General features: G+C 37.4%; 1 protein-coding gene across 2 annotated transcripts in view; it reads right to left on the bottom strand.

Annotated features, from left to right (window-relative positions):
- Nucleotides 1–22,997, bottom strand: part of PDE4B (phosphodiesterase 4B) — a 593,994-nt gene that overhangs the window by 475,755 nt on the left and 95,242 nt on the right. The window contains exons 2-3 of one of the 2 annotated variants that reach the window (XM_027113997.1): nt 8,279–8,391; nt 2,289–2,527 (exon numbers count right to left, since the gene is read on the bottom strand). In XM_027113997.1, coding sequence (XP_026969798.1) covers nt 2,289–2,527; nt 8,279–8,320 — 281 coding nt within the window. In that variant the 5' untranslated portion in view covers nt 8,321–8,391. Of the gene's footprint in view, nt 1–2,288; nt 2,528–8,278; nt 8,399–22,997 lie in introns of those variants that run through there. The other variant, XM_027113998.1, reaches the window with a different exon arrangement.

The raw sequence follows: 22,997 nt of genomic DNA, 5'->3' as shown, positions 1-22,997 counted from the left end.
TAGGCTGCACCCTTTACCTCTAGGACCTTTCATCAAGTTGATGGCAATGATGGTATCTGGAACCCTACTTCCTCACTTCTAATCAAATGATTTTTCAATTAGATTCCTCTGCCAGCAATTCCACCAGTATTCATCAATATTGCAAAGGAAGTATTTTTAAGGGATGCATTGATATGCTTTTAGCTGCTTATACTTAAAAATAAATGTGGAGTCAATGACTGAATACTCTCACACTTTAAAAACTATCCAGGTAACTGAAAAAAAACGGACATATTATGAATGAATTACTAATATGTGGTGTTGGCTGACTTCATGACAAACTGGATAATGGCTAAATCTTCCATTTCACTCAGCATGAGGCTAGTGATACTTGAAACATGGTTTCTAATTTCCAAAAGGCTCTAATGGATAATGATCAAGAGAAGAGAAACTAATGTTTGTTGATTGCCTAACATGTGCTTTTTACTAAACTAGGTATTTTGGAGATATTACCATATTTAATCCTTACAATAGCCTATGAGGTGAGTACAATTACTCTCTTTGTACAGATGAATATATTCAATTTAGAAAGGTAGACAAGTGTGCCCCACATGTCAGAGTCTAGATTCGATACTTCTAAGGAAGGAACAATTCTGCAACTCCCAAAGGGTCTTTGAGTAAAATGAACTCCAGCATCGCAAGGTACTCTAACATTGCAAGGTACATTTTATCTGGAGTGTTATTCTAACACATAAAACACCAACGACCAACAAAACTGGACTCCTGCTGTGCCAGTCATCACCTCTTTAGCTGTTGGTTTGTAAGGAATTTGCTTCTGGGGAAGCGTCTGGAATAGTAATAAGGGCAATCAGAGAGCTCAAGAAAGCACGTATTTACCAACTGGTATGGAAGCATTTCAATATTGTAACAACTGGTAATACTGCACCAGTGCCAACCTGCTGAAAAATAACTCTGTGGAAATCTTCTGAACTCCAAATCTGCCATCATGCAGAAGCAAACCAAGACTAAACACATAAGTTATGTGACTGAGTAAGCAATGCAGAAGCAATATGCCCATTTTAGTGCTCAATGATTGGTTATGACTATTCTAATGTTAATTCAGCTGAGGAGCAGATGTTAGTCAGTGCTTTTCAAATTTTTAACCCATTCCCCCTACAACATGTTCACATGCTTCTCTATCACATACAGAATGATGAACCATTTCAGGCTAATAACTGTGATAGCTGAAGTCTCACTGATCTAATTCTTAGTGTATTTGATAACCACCAGCTAAAAGATTTCCTGCATCATTCAATGAGCACATAATGGACTACTCATCAGCACTGTACAGCTCAGCATGTGGCAAGGATATACAGCACACCAGAAAAACTTCATATTTTAAGGATTTACTGTGATAATATTGCACAATGATTTAATATATTTAGTTTTTCTCCTTAACAAATGAGTTAAATGAAAAGTGATTTTTAAAGCACCATATTATTATAATTTAAAATTACATAAAAAATAGAGAAGATATTTTTCTTTTTAATAAGCCTCCCTGTTATGTAAGCAGACTATTCTTGGAAAATATTTGGAAATTATGTAGAGCAAAAAGAAAAACCAGAGAAAGTGCTAAAAACTAAATATGTGATTAAAAACACGTATTTGAAGAAATATCATGGCACAATTTTAACCACAGTTATAAATTATACGTATTCAATTAACGTTTCAACACTAGATTAAAATAGCCTGTTTCACAAACATAGACTCTGCAAAACAGTCCAAGCATCTCTCATAGTACAATCTTCATTCCTTTTTTGATTTATAATGAAGTGTTTTATTTTCTAGATAACCACAAACTGAAATTAGTAAAGTGGGATTATAATAAAAAGAAGCTAAGAATAATTATATTTTGAGTACAGTAATAAGAATATCTCCTGTCATTCATCTATATAATATATATGTTTTACTTCCTTTAGGCACTCATATAATTTTGCTTTTCTAAATTAAAACATCATATTGACATACACTAATAGTTTTTTTTTAAAAAAAAGATCATAGGCAGTAATTTTGCTTTCCTTGTCATTAATAAAAATGCATCTCATTCCTTCCTCAATAGGCCCCTTCCAATCTTAAGAGGTAGGAGATACCTCCACTCCTCATTTTGCTACCCAAAGGGAAACAAATTCTCAAAATGTCAAAAGCCTTAGTTACTCCACCGATAACTAACATTTTAATAACAAGAAATTGTACCGGGAGTAACTGGAAAATAAAACTTAGAACTGACATTTAAGTTGGGGGCTACTCACCACTCCTGGCTCACAGTTGTAATAGCAATGCTTGGAAGTGTCACCAAAGGAAGCGTGGTCGGTCTGGAAATGCCATCTCCCTCAGGAGTCCTTGCCCTTCCGCTCTGTCTTTGGGACAGTGGTGGCAACTGCAAGTTTCCTGAGCAACACCTTCTCCCTCTCCAGAGGTCGATCCCAAGTGTGTTACTAGAAGAACTGTAGGATTTACTCAAGTTGCATTCAAAATAATCTTTAACATTCTAGAGGAACCACAGGGAAAGAAAAAAGAGAAAAAGAAAATGAAATTCAAATGTTTAAAATGATGCACGATGGAGTAAAATAAGCTAAATGATCAAGCTGTCACTCATAAAGTCCTGATTCATTATCTCACAATCAGAATCGAACGCTGACGTCAAAAGCTTAAGAGAAAACACGTAGGCACAAGGGGCTAATTCTCAAATTTTAGACACATTAGTTGCATAGCCTTGGTGATCTTCAGGACTGTTGATAATATTTTCCCGTTAGAAGCATGTGGATTGCAGGGCTTTTTATCTTCTTTCTCTTTTTTTAAATTATTCTTTTTTTCTTTCTCTTTTTTCACTTGCTAAAACGAAAGCTTTTCATAGAAAATATATTTTGGACATCAGGGTCATCATTCTGCAACACGGGAACAAGCTATACTAGCTAAATTATAACATTTCTTGTTCAATGTTTTAAAGTAAATATATTTTCTATCTCAGGCCAGCAAGATACTCATAATTGTGGGTAACCGGGTTGAGGGGATTTGGGGGTGGGTTTTTTTTTCTGGTCAAACATATAAGAGCTCAGAAAAAGAAGAATATACTTTATCTGGTCCCGAATTGAACTGCCATGTGTTCAATATATGCCCTAATGCTGACATGAATGAAATACTTGTGAGAAGATAGAGGCATTGTATTATAACCAATAATAAGAGTTATTCATTCTTCCTATATCTCTTGGTGACTCTGGTTCCTGGTACTGTGGGGAGTGGAAGCCCCAAAAGAACCTCTGCCTGCATCACCATTCATACCGGCTTGAAGACAAGAAATGTTACAGCAATGCAAGTAGCCACTGATAGCAACTTGGAATTTAAAAGTTGTAACTGTCACTCTCCACTCGTATCTTAAGTAATAATGGAAGTCCTAACACCAGGCCAAGGTCTCTCACCTGGAAGTCATTCTGTAGCCCTAAAAAGACAGGTATTTCCTACTAGCCCTTCAGAACAGACTTAGGAGAGCCTGGGACTAGACTGCCTTAGGTTTAAACAAACTAAAGTTCTCCGCCCACCACTCCTCCACCCATCCCTATACTAGTTCATACAAGGATAATTAACTCAAGTTTAAGGGTCTAGCTGGGTTCATTCAACAAATATTTTCTGCACACCTATTAAAGTCTTGCTCTGTGCTACTTAAGAAAGGATACAACAGCAAAAAGAGACAGAACCTGTATTCTAGTGATTATGCTTATCTCATCCATGCAAAACCACATTTTCATGATGAAAATCTGGGCATGAATAGGCCTGACAATTTTCAGGGGCCCCACTCCACCTGGAAATGGGATATCATCATATTTGTTGTGCTTGACTTATGGTTTTGGAATACCACTTATTTAAAATTCAGTAGAACCACAATTCAGTAACAGGAAGGAGACAAAACAATTTACAATTGTCCAGAGTTTGAAATATTCTGGAATGTGGCCAGTGTTTTACTGTTTAGTAACTGGTTATATTAAATCTACTGCAGGCATAGCACTTATATGTGTGTGCGTGTGTGTGTGTGTGTGTGTGTGTGCACGCGCATGTGTATGTGTTAGAAATAGGCTGAGGAGAAAGCATAGTATATGTAAGTTTCTTTCTCAAAAGACTTAGAGACTAGTTGAGGAGACAGGAAGTCTTAGGAGAGACAAAGTCTTCCTAAAGAGATTCAAGAACAAACTAAAAGTCAGAACTTTTATAACTCAGTTTGTTCCAAATATGCATGTAAAGAAAGCACTGATTATCTGGAAAGCAAAGCAGTGTTTCTTGTATGGGTGGTAAAGCATATACTTTACCACCCATACAAGAAACACTGTACCAAAGAACAGAAATGAGATGTCACTTAGTTAAACCACCAACCACAATAGTCTTATAATAAAGTTATTGGATATTTTTCCTCTTTTAGAAATGGAAATATTACCAACCAGGTTTAATTGCAGTGAATAAACTAAATGGGTATTTATTTGGTACTTGTTATTTGAAAAGTAACAAAGTCACACCTATCACAAAATATATCCCATACTGACTTGTGAACAAGCTTGAATTTACAGATTTGTAGCCATTCTTTGAAGAATTTGTTTCAAAAGACCTCAGTTAATGTGCAAATGCATTGCCACAAAAGAGCTTAATGGAATAGCTTTTTAGAAATTAAGTTAAATACTAAGAACAGTAACATTGTTATGCAAACACATTAACCTAAGTTGAGTTATTCATAATGACCTCAAACTTTCTAATTCATACTCATAATTACTGCCCCAAATTTGCTAACATCCTCAAAGGCAAAATCTAATTCAGTCAATTCTAAACTACTGAATTGGTGATCTTGGACTTATTTTCCTATTTTTATCAGCATGATACTGGCCAACTACACCACACATCAGATCAAAGATTTGGGGGGAAAAAACATTAATTTGAATGTTACTTTTGGAAATCACACTGTTCCCTTTGCCAGAAACTCTCTTCCCCCAGGTCTTCACAGGGCTCACTCCCTCAATGCTTATATGTCCTCACTGTCCATATTTCCTCTCTTCATGTTATCCTTCTATGAACACCTATTGTCACCGTCCAACCATTTTTTGCCCCCTGACCAACTTCATTTTTCTCCACAGCTCTTATCATAGCTGGGATTATTTTATAATTTATTGATTGATGTACACCCTCCCCTCTAGAATATAAGCTACAAAGGGACAAGGACTCTAATCCCTAGAACCTAACCAGTGTGGAGTGTATAATAGGTGCTAAATTAATATTAGGTGAATATTTAAATCGCTGAGTAACTGTTTGTTGAGCTGAAATAATGAGAATATAATAAAATATCCTTGACTTAAGGGTGAACCTTTCTTCAGAGTGTGGTATAAAAAAATGTAATATCTGCCAATTTGCTTTTGTTGTAAGGGAAGAGATACTGTGTGTAACATTTGATATGATCTTCTGTAGTATACTGGAAAGGTTGAGGTGCATGGTGAAAAGTTTTAGGTTATGACTGTCCACCAGAAATAAAGTATAAGCCACAAATGGGAGCCAAATGTATAATTTTAAATATTCTAGTAGTCACATTAAAAAAGTAAAAAAAAAAAGGAAACAGGTGAAATTACTTTTAATAGTATATTTTACTTAGCTTAGTATATCCAAAATATTGTCATTTCAACATGTAATCTATATCAAAAATTATTACTAACATACTTTATATTCTTTTCTATTTGTACTATTATGTAATCAAAATCCAAGATGTATTTCACATTTACAGCACCTCCCCATTCGTACTAGTGCTTAATAGTCACGTGTGGCTAGTGGCTACCATGTCGGAAGTGCAAATCTAGGTAATAATACTAACCTCACCAGTCTAGGTGGGGTTAGTATTCTTCAAATGTGCTTTTCTTTTTTGTACATTTTTCTATGCAACCTTCCCTGTCTTTTGATTGTGGTAACCATTAGAGAGGATTAGGATTATTACTGCAATGATAGAATGAAAAGGAAAAAAATCATTGATCATCCTTTATAGACAGGATGCATTGCTTAGTTTTATTCTTCCAAAGAAATAGAATCTGGAGCACACAGTATACAAATAGTATTATGGGACAACCCCAAGCTTTTTTTTTTAAGAGAAACAGAATTTCCAAATTCCAGAAGTTTCCCCTTAGATATCCTAACCAGAGCATGAAGGTCTGAACACAGCTTTTTACCACTGGTACTGAGGACTTAGAATATGACTTAAGGGCAGTTCCCTTGTGGTCAAGGAGCAGGGAAGGGGGAAAGAAGAAAAGGAAATATGGCACAGGCGATGAGACTAGATCACTAACCAAGTGTCTCAACACAAAAGAGTAGAAAAGGCAATGGCAAAGGAGTGTGCTTTGGTGGGCAAGAGCCTCATGGCACAACTAAGTCTCACTCTGCATTTGCGGGTCCTAGAAGTTCTTACAAACCCAGATAGGGACAGAGAAGGAAACTGAGAATTAGCCTCAGCTTGCTCTTCAAGGGGTTTTCTGCAGCATAAGGTAAAGGGACCAGGGGTTCATGGGGTGAGCAGCCCAAACGTAAGGGCTGCACAGAAAGCAAAGCTGAGTCTTTTAAACAATCAGAGCTCCACTGAAAGGTTAGGTGAAGAGCCCAGGTAGCAGGGGAGAATGTCAAATTTACAGCGAGCTGAGAAGGTCCCCTGCTCAGGCTGAGAGCACTCATCACCTGTTATACCTACCATGTGCCTAAGCACACTGGATCAAGGGCAGAGACTGACAACCAAATATCTGGGGAAATGAGCTATTCCTCAATAGGACAACAGTAAGAACCAGTGGAAATACAAGACAAGGACAATACCACACACCTGTGACTATAATATCAATGTTTTCCCACTTGCCTACATGGAAGGGAAGGAGTAAGAACTTGGAGAAATACTCATAAACTGGGCATTTACTCAAAAGATACCAGTTTACATTATTAATTACCAAGTTCAAGTTCCTCCCAGCCCCTCCCCCATCTGTGAAATAGAAGTTTAACAAGATGAGCTATTACAGACAGCAAGGAAAATGACTTCTTTTTCCTTCCTCCCTCCCTTCCTTCCTTCTGCACATCTGATTAGTGGCATATAATTTTTGGCTCAATTACAAACAGAAGCTGAGTAAACACTGGACAATTAAAAACACACTAATGGGGGACTGGTCAATTGAAAGCAAAAAAGATAATATCTGCTGACCAAGAGGCAAAGCTATTAAAAATGATGAGTCTACAGACTTCTTCAAATGACCCAGAGCAGAGCTTCTCAAATATAATGTACATATGTAGTCAGCCTGGGACTTACGTATATTAAAAATGTACTTGGTACATAGTAGGTCCTCAAAAATATTTGTAAAATGAGTAAATCAAAGAATATAATTAAATGTTAAAATCCTTAGGTTTCAAGGAAAGCTTTGGGAAGGAAATGCGGTTTCTTTTTAGCCTTGAATAATAAGTAGAATTTGTTTAGTGAAGATAATGGAAATTTACCTATGTACATAATGTACATATGTAATCACCTTGGGAATAAATTCTGAACTTTAGGTCTGAGAGATGGTTCTGAAATTCTTCATTTCTAATAAATACACAGGTGACGCTAGTGCTGCTGGTCTGAGGCCCACACTTGAGCCAAGTCCTAGAGGATGGGTTTCAAACAGCTGTCAAAGACCCCACCATAGGAGATGACTCAAGGATCAGCTGAACTTGGATAAAAGGGTGCAAGAAAGTCATCAAGAAATGCAAACAGGGGCTTCCCTGGTGGCGCAGTGGTTGAGAGTCCACCTGCCGATGCAGGGGACACGGGTTCGTGCCCCAGTCCGGGAAGATCCCACATGCCATGGAGCGGCTGGGCCCATGAGCCATGGCCACTGAGCCTGCACGTCTGGAGCCTGTGCTCGGCAACGGGAGAGGCCACAACAGTGAGAGGCCTGTGTAGTGGGAAAAAAAAAAAAAAAAAAGAAATGAAAACAGGGTGAAAAGAAAAATTTCCACGGATTGGTGGTTTTGTAAATGAAAATCACAAAGCTCAAACTGAGCCCATCTCCAAGCTGCAGAGAGGGCAGTGTGCCTGCTGCCTAGCATGCAGAGTGTTGGGTCCAAGGGTTGGCAATGTCCAGGTCACAGAAGCACCTAGAGGCAGAGTGGTACTATTAGACAACCTTGCCTGCCCTTGGAACAGAATTATGGAGTGACTTCTTTATTGAGCAAAGAGTGGGTGGAATCGGCAACTCTGATGTTTGGAACTTACATCGTCGGCCGTCACTGTCATCACACTCCTGCTTTTCTTCATTATAAAGGGGAACAGCAGCCCCTTTTAGGGCGTCTGTTATTCAGTGCAGCTTTGCTGACAATTTTTAAGACCTGCAGGGGAAAACAAGACACACACAAAAAAGAACAGTTCGGTATCCTTAAATACAAATAAGTAGCTTAGTTGTATTCTCCACACTAATATTTGAATGTACACAAGGCACGTGTATAAGTAAATATCACAATTTACCAAGCCAATTAAATCTAACATGTGAGGAAAGAGGTTCACAAAATGCAAAAATCCAAGACATCAGTGCAAAGGTATTTGAGAGGAGAGAAAAAGAATAGAGGATAACAGTTAGGCTCCCAAATAATCAATGATCCTTAAGAATACAGAAATAATATGTATTAGTGAAAGGCTTTAAACTTACAAAGTACTTTCCCATATAATATTTCATTTGATCCCCATCACAATCTGTGAGATTATTTTCATCTATTTTTTCTAATGAGAGAACAGAGGATCAGAAAAATAATTGGGCCAAGGTAACAGAGCTAAAACATGGCAGATTTAGAATTTAACGAATATGATCCATTGATACTATTGTCAAGGAAAACAGGAAAAGAAAGAAAACCAATACAAAAATATGCATGACCAAAAAAAAATCTTAATTTCAATGGTACCATCAGTTTAAACCTCTTACACGTATAAGTACATAGGCAAGTATTCATCACAGAGAATTTTAGCAACCAATAGTTCGAAAGAGCTAGTATTCCCTGGTTTAAATCACACAAACTTGGCCATTCTGAAGCAGAGACACTGCAGTTCATGACATTTGTTTTGTGTAGATCACTGGAAGCCACTACAGCAACAAAGAACCTCAAAAACGTTACCAAAATTTAAGGATGCACCCCACTTGTGCCAGCTCCAGAGGAAAAAGAGTCACTGGTTTATGAAAAATCAGGCTATTAAAACAGGCCCAAGTTTAAAGTTCAGACATACAGTAGTCTAAAAGAGAATATGAAGAATTCTGAGTTTGCAGAATTGAACTGGAAAAGGTACAGTATAGAAACCATTGAATCCAAGAAGCGTTGGTCCACATGGCGGAGTCTCAAGATCTTAACATCAAAAATGGCCTGCATCGATGCTGAGCTCAAGAAGCTCCTATGTTTTCTCACTCTGTACATTTAAAATTCTTAATACAGGCCTGATTTGAAAAGTCTGCTTCTCGAACACGAAGATATATATAGATTAAGAGCGTGATGGAATTGTAGCTATGTGACTAGGAATACTAAGTAGTGGCATTGTCCCATCACCCAGGAAACCAGGGTTGAATTTCTAACACATAATTTGATGACATTATGCAGGAGTTGGCAGTGAAACTGACAGAGTGGATAAGAGAGTGGGGGGAGGGAGAAACTTTGCCTTTATAAGTCTTCTAGGGAGAGAACCCCACAGGCCTTTCAGGTGTTCAATTCAATATGCCAAGGAAAAGAATTTCCTCAGCATACACCAAGGAATGATTACAATTACTGAACTCCTCTAACACTGACCAAAGAGGAATAGGCAGAATTTTAGAGCTTTTTACTCAAAGGCTGCTTGAAACTTAACAAAAGTCAACAAATAACAGGCATTTTATCTGTTATGTTCAGTCTTAAGTGCCCCTCTAAGGCCAAACCTGAAAACAAATGTTTATACTCCTAAGCAAAGAAAAAGCAAGATTAAAAGATGTAAGTTTCAAATGCAGGATATAGGATTAGATATCCCCAATCAGTATAATTCTGTAAAAATATGAGCATAGAAAATTACTAAAGAAGCTGTGTAAAATTAAAACAGTGAACATTATATAAGAGTTATTGGAGGTTTTTCTTTCTTTTTCATATTTTCCAAATTTTTGTGGTGTATTCTTTTCTGAGCCAAGAAAATGATCCATTTTGCTTGGCAGGAAATGCACTTAAAAATAGGATAAAACAACACAACTGGAGTAGAAATCTCTAGGCTGTCTTCAGCAGGGAGAAACAAGGATCAAGTTTCCCCAGCAGAAATGAAGAGTAAGACCTTAGCTATAGCTTCTTAGACGTGAACAAGGCATTCTAGGATCCAGATGAAGCTCAGTGCAAACCCAGCCCTCAAGAATTTTAGGTCTAGTCTGGCAGGGAAGACTTACATATATTAAATGTGCACTTGGTACAGAGTAGGTTCTCAAATATGTTTGTAAAATGAGTGAATCAAAGAATATAATTAAATGTTAAAATGCTTAGGTTTCAGGGAAGACTTTGGGAAGGAAATGACGTTTCTTTTTAGCCTTAAATAATAAGTAGAATTTGTTTAGTGGAGATAATAGAAAAGTATATGGTGTGCAAAAATATGGGAAAAAATTTAATGTGCTAAGGGTGTGACACATGCAGGAAGATGCCATGCTAAGGAAATTTATGGCAGGCAGAAAGACATGTTCCAGGGTAACATCAGTAGATTTGGGGCATGCAACAGTATTTTTGTGAGGTCTTAGCCATGAAAATAAACTTACATTTTAAAACACTTTGAGTGTGAGAGATGACTGGATAAATTCATGTGCTTCCAACTGGGAGCACGTCCTGGCTAGGAAAAAGCAAGATCTCAAGTTACAAGGAAGTTTTCCAAATGTTCTACATTTAAAATATATTACTTTGGGCTTCCCTGGTGGCGCAGTGGTTGAGAGTCCGCCTGCCGATGCAGAGGACACGGGTTCGTGCCCCGGTCCGGGAAGATTCCACATGCCGCTGAGCGGCTAGGCCCGTGAGCCATGGCCGCTGAGCCTGCGCGTCCGGAGCCTGTGCTCCGCAATGGGAGAGGCCACAACAGTGACAGGCCCACGTACCGCCAAAAAAAATAAAAAGAAAATAAAATATATTATTTTTACATTCAGAAATAAAACCCAGCATCCATTATATATTGGGTTGGCAAAAAAGTGCGTTCGGATTTTCCGTAAGATGGTATGAAAAACCCGAACGAACTTTTTGGCCAAACCGATAAAACCAAATAAAAGAGAGGAGAGATTGTTTTCTAGATAGTTTACGTTTGCCCCTCAAGATCCACTCCAACACCTTCTCCATCCTGGCTGTGCCCTAGGAGGCTGGTCCTCACAGACTGAGTCCATAGGCTCTCTAGCCCTCTGGCTCCTGGAAGCAGCAGGAAGACAGGAGGAAAGAAAGGTTCCTCTCTGCTGGCTAGAGTGTAATAGTGGCAAAAGCCCTCTACTCTAGATCACAGCTCCTGCAGTCACCCCTCTCTAAGGAGATAGGTTTCCCTGGGTTCCATTAACTACTGTCTCCACTTGACCCTTCAGACATAAGGCTGGTAGCAACTTTCCACTGTTGCTAGCCTCATGGTGCTGCATGATGCCTTTGTGGTTATCCTCAACCCTGTCCACACCTTTTGTAAATAGTACCTACATTAAATTCTCTTTCACTCCCTGTGGGAGTGCAATCTGTTTCCTGCTGGGACCCTGACTGATAACAGATTTGCTCCAAAAACTTTACAAAGCCAGAGGGCAATTTTAAAATATCCTCCCTCAGTGCCTCGTACAGTGACTGACACAAAGCAGGGTCTCAATAAATAACTGTTAGAGAATGAATAAGTAAAATCTAGTTGGAGTTCTAGAATGGTTTTATGGCTTTTAGAAAAGAAGGTCAGCAGGCATTATCTCAAATTGCTTTTGTGAGGCAGAAATAGTTTTATGTCATCACTCGTGGGTGGCAATGGTGACTCTGTTTGGGAGTTCAAAGAAATGTTATAACATGTTTAATATTACATTGTTATATTATTGTATTATACTATTGTTATATAATAGTATACAATATAATTTAACATTGTAATATATTGTGTTATAATATTATGAAATAGAAGAATAGAGATTATCTATGCCATGTTATTGCTGATTGCTAGTGTCAGTTGCCTTTCGTTTAGGCTAACATGGATGGAAAAATTATCTTGTACCAGTTTGTAATATACATATAAGAGTTCAATTATGTTTCATTAGAGCAGCCAACCAAATAAAGTGGGCACAATTATCACAACAGGTGAGGGAATCAAGTCTCGGAACAGTAATAAAATATGCACAAAGTCACACACTCTGCTGGTTCAGACTAGAACTTTATTTCTAAGGCCAAGTCTCTTAACCAATCACTATGCAGCTGATTGGGTCTTATTCACATCTTTTCAAGGTAGAAGTGAACGAAGTGATTTTTATTTATTTTTCTGATACTGGGATACAAGTTAAGTTGATCGGTTTTCTGGAATCATGCTCCCTAATCATGTAAGGACAAAAAGCAGTAATTTTTAAAAGATACTGACTTTTTTTTTTTTTTTTTGTGGTATGCGGGCCTCTCACTGTTGTGGCCTCTCCCGTTGCGGAGCAACAGGCTCCGGACGCACAGGCTCAGCGGCCATGGCTCACAGGCGCAGCTGCTCCACAGCATGTGGGATCTTCCCGGACTGGGGCATGAACCCGTGTCCCCGCATCGGCAGGCGGACTCTCAACTACTGTGCCACCAGGGAAGCCCGATACTGACGTTTTTAAGCGCCTCAAATTTAAGGCAAATGTAAACAAGAGAAGAAGTCAGGCTCTCTTAATTTGAGATTATTCTTCCATGAGCAAAATTTGCTTCTCAATATGTAGAATGCCATTTGGTTCATTAAAACAAAGTGTTTCTAAGAATTTCAAAGTTATGAGTAAGTATGATGACTATAAATTCCATTTCTGGCATATATGAATAGTTCTCCTGTGGTTTTATCTTTCACCACTTAAAAGATGCTTTTAAACTTATATTAATCTTTCACAACATTCTGTTATTTTCTAAGACTACAGTATTCTTCGTATAATTATGTATTTCCCTCTTTCTCCACAGAGATATAAAAGCTAAAATGAGGAAAAAGACCCTGACTGACTGCTATAGCTATAGTGTAAACTTCTCCTTCGGCAGGTTTCAGTTATCAGTACTAGTAATCCCTGATTGACAGAAAGTTCAATGAATAATGATAATCATTCTAAAATCCTACATTATGGATATAAACCATGATGAAATGACCAAACCCTGAAGAGATAAAAAAAAAAAATAAGGGTAATACTCTGAGTTTTTAAGAAAGTTGTTTTTTCCAGTTTAAAGATCGCCCTTTATTCTGAGATGATGCTCAAAAAAGTTTCATTTTGTTTTTCGTATAACTGATTTATTGAACATTCTGCACATGTTTTAAGTTTTCTCTAATAACTGTTTTCCATCTGCAATGTTAAATCTCTTTCCTCTTCCTTAACAGCAGCTCAAATTGAGTCCATAACTTATACCTGCTTTAAATCCTATCTCCTTCCCTTTTCTCTGCTCAGTGGCCAGGATCTGTGGGGCCACTTGGTGGCCGGTGTGTAGGACTTGGAATGGCCAGAAGGAATAGTCTACTCTTTTATTCCTCCTCCCTCCTCTTTTCTTTAGGTTCTAGCTGTTTCCACACTGCAGCAGAGTGGAAGAGTTAATGAAAAGGAAAGTCTTCTTATGTCACTGGGCATTTAATTGCAGTCCTCTGTTAAGTGTCATTGCTTCTCTGACAAAAAGAGACTGTATATTGATGCCCTCTCTAAGGCAGGTGTCCAAATGCTGGCTCTCTTCTTAGGGGTAAGTAGGAGCTTTCACTGGGGGAAAAAATAACTTTTCTCATCTCCTCAGCTCCCATCTCCACTGGTACACACTGAAACTTGTTGGTAAGGTTCCCTTGAGCAAGTCTGTTCTGATTAAAGTAATGACAAGATGGCTCAATCCACAATGTACTTATCCGGAATAAGCTCAAGCATCCTTGTTACCCCAAGTGGCAAAGGTTAAGCTTCTTTGCTGCCATCTCTTCTCTCTCCATTTCCCCTTTCCCGTGCTCAAGGGGACATAAAGAACCAATCAGAAATTCTTCTGCATAAATGATCAATGGAGAAATGAGACACTGTGTCAGTTGTTTTATCATTGTCTTTCAGACCAAAGCCAACCATTCAGTTACTCTGCTCTGTGACGCTGGGGTTGAGACACTGCAAACTGTATTTCACAAATTCTCTTCCCAGCTGGCTTCCTTTAGGTGCTGACAACAGGAATCGTGAGGAGGAAAGTGGAAGAAGAGAGTTGGAGAGAAGGGACTCTTCCTTTTATCAGGAGCATAAACAACACTGGCCCTCCCTCCAGGCAGACCCAGAAGCAGCCATAAAATACCCCATCAGATGTCTGCTCACTAGCTTCAGAGCCACCCCTTGGTGGTTCCAGCTCCTAAGGTGGTGACCCCTCCTTTCCACTGCTAGACTCTCATAGTACTACCTTCCCTTTCTCCCTCAGCACTAGGAGTGGTAGCTGCTTCACTAATCTCTGTGTTACCTGGCTGGCCTGTTTTCACTTTCATTATTCATATTTATGTAATCAATTTATTATATTACATCCCTTTTGTTTCCCTAAAGTACATAGGATCTAACCTTCTTTTTATTGACGGCACCCCCAATCTCTAGAAGTGGTTCTTCATCTTCAGTAGGCCAACAATTCACCTCCCCAACACCTCTTCACATACCATCCTACCCCCACCCAGAGTCAGTTTATATGAGGGCTGGAAGGTTGCTGGGGTGATGACTGGTGTCAGAACCCACCTGGCTCCCTCTCAGAGGGAGCTGCCCGAGCACTTTTATATACAGCTCTCCGTGGAGAATGTGGGATATTTGGATGGCTCTTGGTCCTCTGTTTAGGGTTACAGTCCCCATTTTTTTAAACAGGAAAAGTCCTACTCATCATTCTTTCAGATGTGAAAATGTCCATTTTTGAGATGATGATGATAATGTAATGTGGCATGAGCATTTCTTTCTTCCGTTTCTTAATGGCCTCAATTGAGAAAATTAGACATCGGCAATTTCTATGTCATTCCTCTAGTTCTCTGGAAATTTCACTGATTCATAAAGTACAAATGTCTAAGAACCTCTTTACTAGACCAGTGGATATTAACCTTTTAAAATAAATAGCATAAAGTCTAGTTGAAGAAGATAAGGGTTTTCTGTTTGGGGCTAGGATCTAAGGTAGTATGACTGGAAGGAAGAAATGCTGGCCAAAGAGGAGTGTGACGTGCTATCCGCATTCACAGCCCCACAGCTGCCTAGCAGAGCTATCAACCTCGCTCTGGGTCTTGTAAAAGGGTTGTGGTATAATTATCCACAAACTTTATGAATCTAATGAAATTCCAGGAAACTAGCATAAGTAAACACAAACCATAAAACCAACTCTCTAGACTCAGCAAATGGATAAACATGTCCAGAAGTCAATACAGAAAATATAAAGTCCTCCCTGGAGTTTATATCTACTGGTCTCATCACACTTTCAGAAACTCAGGGCTACTGTGCCCAGTTAGAGCTGATTTTGGATTTGACTGTTGCGGAGATAAAAAGGAGAGACAAATGTGCTTCCTCCCAAAAACTCTTGTAATGGGATGCAAATAATGGAGAGCAAAAAACAAGTGATAAAAAAAAAAGTGTATGTAATACAAAAAGACATGTTTTATGTAAAACTTCTTAAGACTATAAGCACCCAACATTTAGATATGGCATTTCTGGGAGGGAAAAATGTTTGTTTAATTAGGCAATAAGCATCAAGGGCTTTTGAGATAAGAATTGAGAAGTATTAAAAATTAATATGAACTTAAACCATTAGCTTAGCCTGAGAGAATTATAAGTAACAAAGAAATAATGGCATTCTTTTAATAGTTGTCAGACTGCAAAGTAGCTAGGCTAAATTCTGCTCTGAGTAAAACATGTCTCCTAAACAACCACTTAAAAACAATTTCTACTATAAAATGTGTTCCTTATAACTTACTAATAGAACACAAACTTGAAATCAATACACATGTTGACAAGAAAGAAATAATTCTTACTGTACAATTTGTTTGGATGAATGTCAATTCCTGACAACAACAGAACAGAGAGAAAGTGACAAACTATTCCCATGTTTCTACTTGTATAAATATTGTAATGCCTCAATGGGTTTATTAATGAGTTTCTCTCCAATAAAAACAGTCTAAATGGAAAAATTTTCAAGTGTTGAATTATTTTTCCTACTCTAAAAAAAGTAACTGGTACACTGATTAATTTTTTATAGTTTAAAGTGCCATAAGACATTATATAAACTGCTTTGTTTTTTCAGCCTCTTAACTAAGAGGGAAAGAACAAAGAAGCCCTATGTTCAAATGACATATTCAAGCCGTATATTCAGATCAATGAACAATTTGATATTGTAAGCTCTCTCAACATCTGAGGGTTTCCATCTCAGAGTTATCATTGTACCAAAGTGATGATGTGATCAGGAAGATTTAGGAAGCATGAGGAATTTTTACTACCTCCTGAAGTGAACCATAGAAGGTCTACAAACAAATGTAAAGGGCCAGTATGGATGAAGGATCTTCAGTTCCCTTAAGTATTTGTGGGGTATGTGCTCAGGCTCAAATTGAAATATTTTAATTCTACCTTCATAGCTACTTAGTAACTTTCACAAAACTATTACAGCTGCTCTAAGACTCCAATTAATGTTACCAAATTTCAATGATAGTATAACAAATTAAATTGCATCTATGATCCAAAATTCCCATTTCCACCCAAAATAAATAATGACACTTCTTTTTCTTCAGTTTCCCAAGAGCAGCAACAAAATCCATTGAGAACCCAGTGTGTGACAGAGACTTGCTAGATGCTGTGAGTAATACAAGATGAATATGACATAATCCTCAACCTTAAAATGTCCACTGTCTAGTCTTCAGAGAGATGAATCAACAGTTTTTCATTCTGCAATACTTATGCCTCCTTGGCACACATCAGGCTCACAGAGCAGAGTGATAAGTGCTGTGACAGGAACAACAATGGGTTCATTAGGTGAACAAATTAGTGAAGGCCACCTCTATGGGTAAAAATCATCAAGGAAAGCTTCACAGAAGAGGTTCCAGTCCTTTTACAGGTACTGTAACTAAGGGACAAAGAAAGAAGCCCTCTGCTCCCCCTCTATCTATTCTCCAGAATGATCTTTTGAAAATGCAAAGTTCCTTATATACTTCCCTGCTGTACATCCCTCATGGCTTCCTGTTACATTTAGGATAAGCCAAAACCCTTCATGTGACATACCAGTCCCTACAGATTTGGTCCCAGCTTGCCTTTTCAGCCTCAACTTCCTGTGTTGGCTTCTCCTCGCTTCCCCACCTTACTCCACATCACTGTCCCCTTTAACTCATTTATCTTTAACCAAACTGCATTTAGGGTTTACCCAACATGGCTTCCTTGCCGCAGGACTGTTCCTGCGCTGTAATAATCTCTCCGTTTTGCCTGGTGAATCTCTCCATATTGCCTGGTGAACTCATTCCTCAGCCTTCAGCTTACAGGTCATTTCTTCAAAAAATACTTTACTGACTTCCCCTACGTGTCACGGGGCCTTATCACATCATTACTTTTTTCTTATTCATACTATTCATCATAATTATATATTTATTTGTAAGAATGAGTAATTTTGCATTGTAGTTTGCAGAACATATGGAGCCTATGAAAAGCTACTCCATTATGTAATCTCATACAAATTTACATCAAATTGAAAAATCTGGACTATGAAACAACTGTAGATCTAAAACAGCTAAAATGGCATAATAATTTGCCTCTGCTTTCTCCTATGCTTGAGCAAGAATTCACAAGTATTTTCTTCTTCTAAATTAGGTCTCTGCTTCAATACCTAAAATAATGTTAAGTTCATGCAGAAGACTCTTAATGTTCATTCACAAGTGCTATGTCTTTAGGCTTTTTAAAATTGTCCAACAGTATAATGCTTTTCAAACATGTTTCATGAAACATGTGGGAGATAGAAAAGATTTTGGTCAAAGTCTTCTTCTTAGGCTCAAAAACCCCAAATGCTCATCATCAGTGTAAAAGTCTTCTTTTCTTGGGAAGAAGACTGAAATAGCAAACTTCATTATTATTTTAAGCAAGCAAGCACACACAATTTCTGTGTGCTCCTTTCTCAGAAATATAAATACTACATCATTACAGACTTCCTACGAGAAAGATGCAAAAAATGTGAGGAATCTTCTGAGGACCTCAAATGAATTGATGGTGTGCCATTTACTGGCTTAACTGAATTAATGGGATATTAATTCTGGCAATGACTACCACCTATTTAGAAACAGACACCCAGTTTTGGGCCAAACAGTCTATCCCAGCCCTACTAAAAGTTTGGGGGTCCAGATCGAGGTGAACATATGAAAAAAAGAGGAAATCTCTCAAAAACAGAAGGCTGAAACTAATATGGCAATACCAGAATGTTGTGCAATATTATTTTGATAGAGCATAAAGGAATATATGGAAATACTTTTATTGGTCTTTAAATATCTTCATATTCAGAAACTATAATTTCTTTGTTTATTTTTAAAGATGCAAAATTAGACCTCACCCTAAGAATGGACTCACTCATGAATTTGACAAGTACCTAATACATCTGATATAGAAGTGATGAGTGAACAGACTGAGCAGGTATTAGAAGACAAAGATGCTTGGCAGCCACAAAATCTCAATTTTTACCTATTTTATATTCTGGGGCTCTATGGAAGATTTTATTTGACAAGAAGTTCTGCCAGTTAGAAAAGTTTGAAAACCAGAACTGCCTATAACACCCCTCCCCCATTAGTTCCTTAGAGCAGTGTTTTTCAAAGTTTATTTATTCGAGTGCCATCTCTGTAACATTTGCCATATGGGATTCCCTCATTTTACAGATGAAATATAGACCCTATAAAAGCTGATTTGTCATTCACCTAATGACGGCACAAGGAGGACAAAACTTCCAGTAACCTGGATTTGGTTCTACTTCAGTGCTTACATTTGCTACCTCTAAATTAAAGGGTTGTGTCTGTTTTTGTTTGTTGTTGTTTTAGCAAAACTTTATACATTAAAGAGCATGCTAAAGCACACACACAAGAGGCTTCAGCACAAAGCAATTCATTTATGAATTCATATATGCATGTACTCAGGTACTCTTTTATTCATTCATTTATCTGAAAATCATTCACTGAGTACTACTGAGGGCCATGTACTGTATAGGCCCTGAAAATACATAGATGAAAAGGCATGAACCCTGTCTTCAAGGATTGTACAGTCTAAGTAGAGTAGCAGAGTGGAAATGGACAATTGATGTAACTATAGGGGTGGCAACAGCATACAGGAAGGTTATATAAGACTGCCTAGGAGGACCAGGAAAGGAATCACAAAGATACATCTGAACCATGCTCTTGTAGGATAAGTAAAATTTTATCAGGAAGGTGAAGGACAGCAGTTCATTCAAAACAAAACGAGACTTCCTCTCACTGATCTTTAGCTACCAGTAAGAGCCCAATTAGTGACTACGGAATCTTTATTAAGTCATTTGATCTTTCTAATCCTGTACTTCTATTGGTGAAAAACAATTTGCTGTGTCTATTTTTGATATGGCTGCAATCATATAACAAATATTAAATGTGGTTAAAATGTTGCATGCTTTAGAATGACAGAAGCAGTAAGATTTCTGGTTTTAGTGATAGGCATTTGTAGATTCTCCAATATAAACGACATTCAATGCAAGCCAGCAGTTGTATAAAGGAAAGCTCTCTGAAACTGGATTCAGCCAATTCTAGGTTGAGATTCCAACTCGATACTAACTGTGGGATATTAGCAATTTGAGTGACCTCTCTGAGACTGTGTTCTTCCTTGTAAAAACAGGCACCTCCTATCTCACAGGGTTATTGTGAGGATTAAATGAAATAGTAAGCAATGCCTAGCAGGGTCTTGCATGTAATAGGTCCTCATTAAGTGGCTTGCTGAATCACAATCCCATCAAAACATTTCAGTTAAGTCTTATCTCTTAACACCTCACCACAAAGATGCCCTCTTTCAACTTCTTTCCTTTTAAAAAACACAACTGAAATAACACGACCTTATATAACTGTGCTTTAGAGCTATTTATGCCTGAATTTTATTATCAAGAGAATATAACAACTGCTTCACAAGGGAAAGACAGTCTCCAGGGATCTGAGCAGAGAGTCAAGATGAATCTGACAAGGTAAATACTACAAACATTACAAAAGGGCAAATCATAAGATGAGGAAATAATATAGTGTCTGAAATGGCATTAATCCCAAGTCCTTTAAACTACAGTCCATTCATAGATGATTGTGGGAAATAACAATACTGAAAAATTATTATACAACAATGAATGTAATATAGAACACTATTCCTCAGTATTTAATGAATAAGAAGCAGTACCTATTTCTCTCTTCTATCATAAAGCTAAACGACATCATCTGGGTCACAAAAAGTCTCTTGGCCTTCCCTCTGTTTTACAGGTTTTGTGGGTATGTGTGTGTGTGTGTGTGTTTGTGTGTGTGTATAATGAAAATACAGATCAAATTTTTGTAAAAATATGAACTTCTAACACAGAATGACAGAATGCAAAGGTTACACAGGTCTTCCTTCTTAGGGAATTATAGATAATTTGTGATAGTATTGTTATTTTCTTTTTTATCTTTGCCAAGATGATAATAAAACAACTACCATTATCATTCATTAATCATGTTAAATCTAGGACTATATTAAGTAATACTGAATAGAGAGAAAATTACCTTCAAAGTCTACAATTTCTGTCTGTGAGTTCTCCTGTTTCATTATCAAGTAGCCATGTTTTTAAGTGCCAGACAGGAAATGAGGCAATGGTCTCAAGCCTAAATCTTATGAGATCTTTATTCATTTACTTAAAGAAAATAAGTAGCATAGGTCTACTATTTGACAGGCACTGCTACCAGCAGAAGATCCCCAGTTTGCCTGTCAAAGAGTTCACAGTCTAGGACACTGCAGTGCTGAATGGCGATAATGAGCATTATTATTCATTATGTAGAGAAGAAACACATGAAAAGGATTGATTAATGTAAATAAGAGTATTATAGATTTATAGGATCATGGTTTTGAAGGATGAATGGATTTCCTCAGAGCAAAAGAGCTGGAAGAATAATCCAACTGGAAGACACATCACGGAGATGTTCAACATTATGGTATGTTTGGTGAAGTATATCCAGTTTATATGGCTCTGAAGAATAGGATCTGAAGGATGAAAAGCAACAGAAAACACAACTTAAGAAATGTGGAAGAGACACAAAACATGTTAATCTTTAAAGTAATGCTAAATGGTAAGACTTTAAATGGAGGTGGGAAATGTTTTGAAAGAATGTAAATAGAGGATTGAAATGTTCAGCTCTGCACTCTAGAAAATGTATTCTTATGGCAAGAAGAAAGTAAGCTGAAGAGAAGAATTTTGAAAGAATAGTAAGAAGACTGATAACAAGGGATCAATAGTGACAGAAACCAAGGAGCTTTAAGGAGGAGGCACAATGGACATGGTCTTATGACACAGAAAGGTCAAGCAAGATAAGAACTGAGAAGTAATCACTAAACAGAGAAAGTAGTTGGTCATTAACCAGCTTTGAAAAGAAGAGGCTTCAAAAAGTGAGAGGGATAGAAGCTTGATTTGAGTGTCTAAAGGATGAGATTAACATCTTTGGAAGCCCAGAGCACTGAAAAGATTAGAGTGTCTCCCCATGTGGGATTCAAAATAAAAACAACACTGAAGAGCCAATTTCTGTTAGCTGAGAAGAAAAAAGTCTAAAATAAATCAGGCATACACTCAACCCTATGACAAAAGGAGGATTTCTTTATTCCTAGAACGAAGTACTGACTCCACCCTCATACAAACCTCCAACAAATGACTGGCCAAGAAGAGCTCATTTTACTCAAAGATAAATGAGAATCAAAAAGGAAAGAACACAGATCTATGCAAGCAAATGAATGAATGAAGGAGCAAACCAATGAATGAATAAAAGAATAAAGAGGTAAGTAAATGAAAGAATACCACTAGAAAAATACTATCATGAGACTAAATAAAAATTTTAATTAAGCACATTGCTATTAAATTGTGTCTGTGTGTATGTGCGTGTAAAGAGCGAGCATGTGCTTGAAAGAGAGCGAGAGAGAGAGATCACTTCTATAAAATAAGATCACATAGAAGAGATACAACAATTGAGAGAAGTGTCTAATACATGGTAGAAGACATTCCATAAATATCTGTCAAGTGAATGACCTGTAAAACAACAAAAGAAGATAAACATGAATACATGAATTGGCAAAGTTTAATGAAGACGTGAAGTACATAATAAAATCAACATAAAAATAAAGGCCAGATTGGAAGCAGCAAAAAGCCAAACTGGCGATGTTAGAAACATATTAGGTAACAGACTCACTTAAAGTAGGCTAAGTAAATTGGAAATAAGCAAAGGGTTTAAAGGAATTAGAGAAATAATGACAAATAAAGGAAAGAAGAAACACATAATTAGCATCTCTGAAAAAGGAACCCCCAAAAAAGGAAGCATTAATATGAGACAATATCTAAAGGTATAATTTAAGACAATTTTTTAGAAATAAAAGAACATTGAAGAAGAATGAATAGATATACAGTATGGTCCAGGAAAAAGTGACCAATAACAATCATATCTTAGTAAAGTTAATAGATTCAAAAATGAAAAAAGAATTGAGTAAAAAAATGTAGATTCTAGTAAAAAAAATTAAGCCACTAATAAAATTTCTAAAAATAAACATTTTTATCACTGTATCATATAAGCAATCATACAGGCTGTTCTCTTGTGT

This window comes from Aethalodelphis obliquidens, unplaced genomic scaffold, assembly GCF_003676395.1.
Source record: "Aethalodelphis obliquidens isolate GAN/ISIS:26980383/991018 unplaced genomic scaffold, ASM367639v1 scaffold13, whole genome shotgun sequence".
Taxonomy (NCBI): Eukaryota; Metazoa; Chordata; class Mammalia; order Artiodactyla; family Delphinidae; genus Aethalodelphis; species Aethalodelphis obliquidens.
Note: the sequence above shows the minus strand (reverse complement) of the source record. Positions and strands in the feature narration are given on the sequence as shown.